Source organism: Sinocyclocheilus rhinocerous, unplaced genomic scaffold (assembly GCF_001515625.1).
Source record: "Sinocyclocheilus rhinocerous isolate Xijiao unplaced genomic scaffold, SAMN03320098_v1.1 scaffold1294, whole genome shotgun sequence".
Classification (NCBI taxonomy): domain Eukaryota; kingdom Metazoa; phylum Chordata; class Actinopteri; order Cypriniformes; family Cyprinidae; genus Sinocyclocheilus; species Sinocyclocheilus rhinocerous.
Genome location: NW_015656157.1, coordinates 604,750 through 607,735, shown reverse-complemented (window position 1 = coordinate 607,735; position 2,986 = coordinate 604,750). Strand labels below are relative to the sequence as shown.

Sequence of the window (2,986 nt, the reverse complement as noted above, 5' to 3'; positions counted from 1 at the left end):
CAAAAATCGCTCTTTAGTAAGGCTTTTGGGTTTCACCAAATGACATTCTGCACATTTGCAAGAATACATCGCATTTACAAGTTTATGCCAAAGTCTGACGCTGACACATGCAGTGTGACGCAACATTGTTCACTCTGGTTATTTGTCCTCCAAACTAGCCAGCAGATGTATCTAGGATCAAAGCTAACATTAGCACAGAGGGTCATTGAGCAGCTTCAAAGGACTGCAGGTCTGTGGAGTCTTTACAATCAAAAAGGTAAACGCTTGGTCTTAATTAGGCTAAATGCGTGGAACAACCAAAATACGGAAGGAAACATACAAAAAGACTTGGTCATAGACTCTTCTATATTTACAGGCAAGAAATTCAGAGCAATGCTAATACCTTGATCTTGAGCAGGTGGTGGTTGTCGTTTCTGAATCTGTAAATACTAAATTAACCACCGCATCAGGCTACATGAAAGACAACGAAGCAAATATCTAGTACAGAAGACCTTATTCCACCTTTAAAGACAGCGTCCCATTCTGAAGGCCTAAAATCCAGACAAGAGCTTGCACAAAGGGACCTCCCGTTCACCTAACAGCATGTCTCTTTTCAGGCTAGTGCCTTTATTCACAACCTTGATCTTCAAAGCTAGGTTCTTAACCTGAGCCGAAGTCACCGAATCAAAAAAGAAGTCCTCGTTGAAGATGGGATTGCGGCTGTTCTTGATTATCGTGCTCCTCTGCTTCTGCAACTTGCCTGGATTGAGGTAGAGTGACACACAACAGTTGATGCTCTTAATGTCAAATATAGGATCATACAGGTCCTCGGCCGCCATAATGCGGATTCGAAGACGGGCTGTACCCGCATCATAGTCTGCGCAAAGTCGGATGGTGCCTCCTTTGTGCATGTTGATGGTGTGCTCCTTGTGTTGACGGTCCGAACCATGAAGATGGTCCAGAGCTCCACCACCTTGCAAGGAGGAGCAGTGGCTCCGTCTAGGAACATTAGGACTGGGCTCCGCCGAGCTGCATTCGTCTGTAGATAAGGAACTATGCCTGGCAAATGTCCGCTTGCCTTTGGCGACCTTGGCCTGTGTCTCATGGGTAAAGATCTTCAGTAAAGAGGCAGAACGAGAGAGCAGTGGCGAACTGAACGGGGACGACTCTGCCGAAGAGCAAGTGTCGCTCTCGCCACCGCTGAAGTATCGGTAGGGGTTTATGTGAGAGGTGCTGAAGTCCGGAGGGTTGAGGTGATTCCCCTCGTTGCTACTCTTGCCTTGGGACTTGCGTTGGGTATTGGGTGACGTAACTGGACTGGTGTGGTCACAGTGGAACAGGGACTCTTTTCGCCGGGTGTGGGGACTTTCCATCAACGTGGCAAAACCATAAGAAGTCTGAGTCTTTGGAATGTAAGGAAGTGACATGGCAGTCTGGGATTGAGGGTCGGCGTTGGTGTCGCCTGCTATGACATCATCCGCGCTCTCGATCTGAATGATGTGGCGGTTAGCCGCCCTAAGCAGGTTCTTGGTGTCTCCTGCCAACTTGCTGACTAATCGTGGGCTACGAGGACTGCTGATCTTCTTGTTGCTGATGGTTTGCTCTGATGTTGAGGGTCTCAGACTTTCTTTGGAGCTGACGTCAGTAGCTTCGGTCTCTGGTGGGCAGCTTACCAGCTTTGGGGGGATGAAGAAATCTGGAATCTTATCAGGTGTGAGGACGTTGCTATAGACAGGGGCCTTCCCTTTGTCACCCGCCTCTCCTTGCCGGAGCACATTTGTTTCGACCGAGTCCCGGATCTTCTCCAGAACCCACATGATCCCTCTGGGCTGAACCCGCTGGGTGATGCCTGTAACCACAAGCAACGGAACATTCAAAAAATGAGCTCTAAGTATGCACAGCTATTAATAACTTACAACTGACCATTACAACAACAATGCACCATTATATCATGAACAATTGTCCCACATATGTAAAGTTGTAGGGTGACATCTTTCAAGGGGGACTTTGAAGGTTGCAAATTCAATTTGTGAAATTAATCTTACATGACCAAACTGTATTTAAACATTTTACAAACACAAACACCAACTTTTTAGTTATATATTAGTAAGTAAATAAATAATCAAAATTTTTGTCAATATTCTTTCCATCTAATAATGATCCTATTATGAAAAGTGCTTAAGCAGCACACTGTTGCTATGGTTATCTCTTCAGGCAAATACGAACATTCTGTTTCCAATCATCTATTTACCATTAGGTGAAAACCAATTAAGATTCCTCCACCTTTTTTTTGTGAGGTGGGTGGAGGTTTAAAGGGATACTCCACCCCAAAATGAAAATGTTGTCATTAATCACTTAGCCCCATGTCGTTCCAAACCCGTAAAAGCTTTGTTTGTCTTCGGAACACAATTTAAGATATTTTGGATGAAAACTGGGTGGCTTGTGACTGTCCCATTGACTGCCAAGTAAATAACACTGTGAAGGTCCAGAAAAGTATGAAAGACATCATCAGAATAGTCCATCTGCCATCAGTGGTTCAACCGTAACGTTATGAAGCGATGAGAATACTTTTTGTATGCGAAAACAAAAATAATGACTTTATTCAACAATTCGTCTCCTCTGTGTCTCTCTGCATCATCGTAGCGCCATTTTGGAGAATATCCGCTGAACGCAAGCCGCATACGCTCTTCTGTGTCAGCCCCGACACAAGGATACGTTTTCAACGTGTATTTACACTTTGATTTGAACGAAAACTGCGCATCCGTGCAGCACGGCTGACACAGAATAGCGTATGCAGTTTGCGTCCAGCGGATATTCTCCAAAATGGGGCTTGACATGGGGGTAAGTGATTAATGACAACATTTTCATTTTGGGGTGGAGTAACCCTTTAAGTCTTACCCCCTTAATTTGCATATGTGCAACATTCTAGACTTGAAAAAAACTGTTAGCACATGAAGCTCATTTACAGTTCATAGACTTTGTGTGAGATGGCATTTCTTTTAGAATG

General features: G+C 44.6%; 1 protein-coding gene across 1 annotated transcript; it reads right to left on the bottom strand.

The window, feature by feature from the left end:
* Window positions 1-412: 412 nt before the first annotated feature.
* LOC107719667 (C2 calcium-dependent domain-containing protein 4C-like) lies at window positions 413-1,821 on the bottom strand. Its single transcript, XM_016527153.1, has one exon. It carries the CDS (start codon window positions 1,794-1,796, stop codon window positions 531-533), a length of 1,266 nt encoding a protein of 421 aa, XP_016382639.1. The 5' UTR covers window positions 1,797-1,821; the 3' UTR covers window positions 413-530.
* Between the last annotated feature and the right edge of the window lie 1,165 nt (window positions 1,822-2,986).

Excerpts from the sequence above, each read along its gene's own strand:
- LOC107719667 (XM_016527153.1), bottom strand. The coding sequence starts at position 1,796 with ATGTGGGTTCTGGAGAAGATCCGGGACTCGGTCGAAACAAATGTGCTC.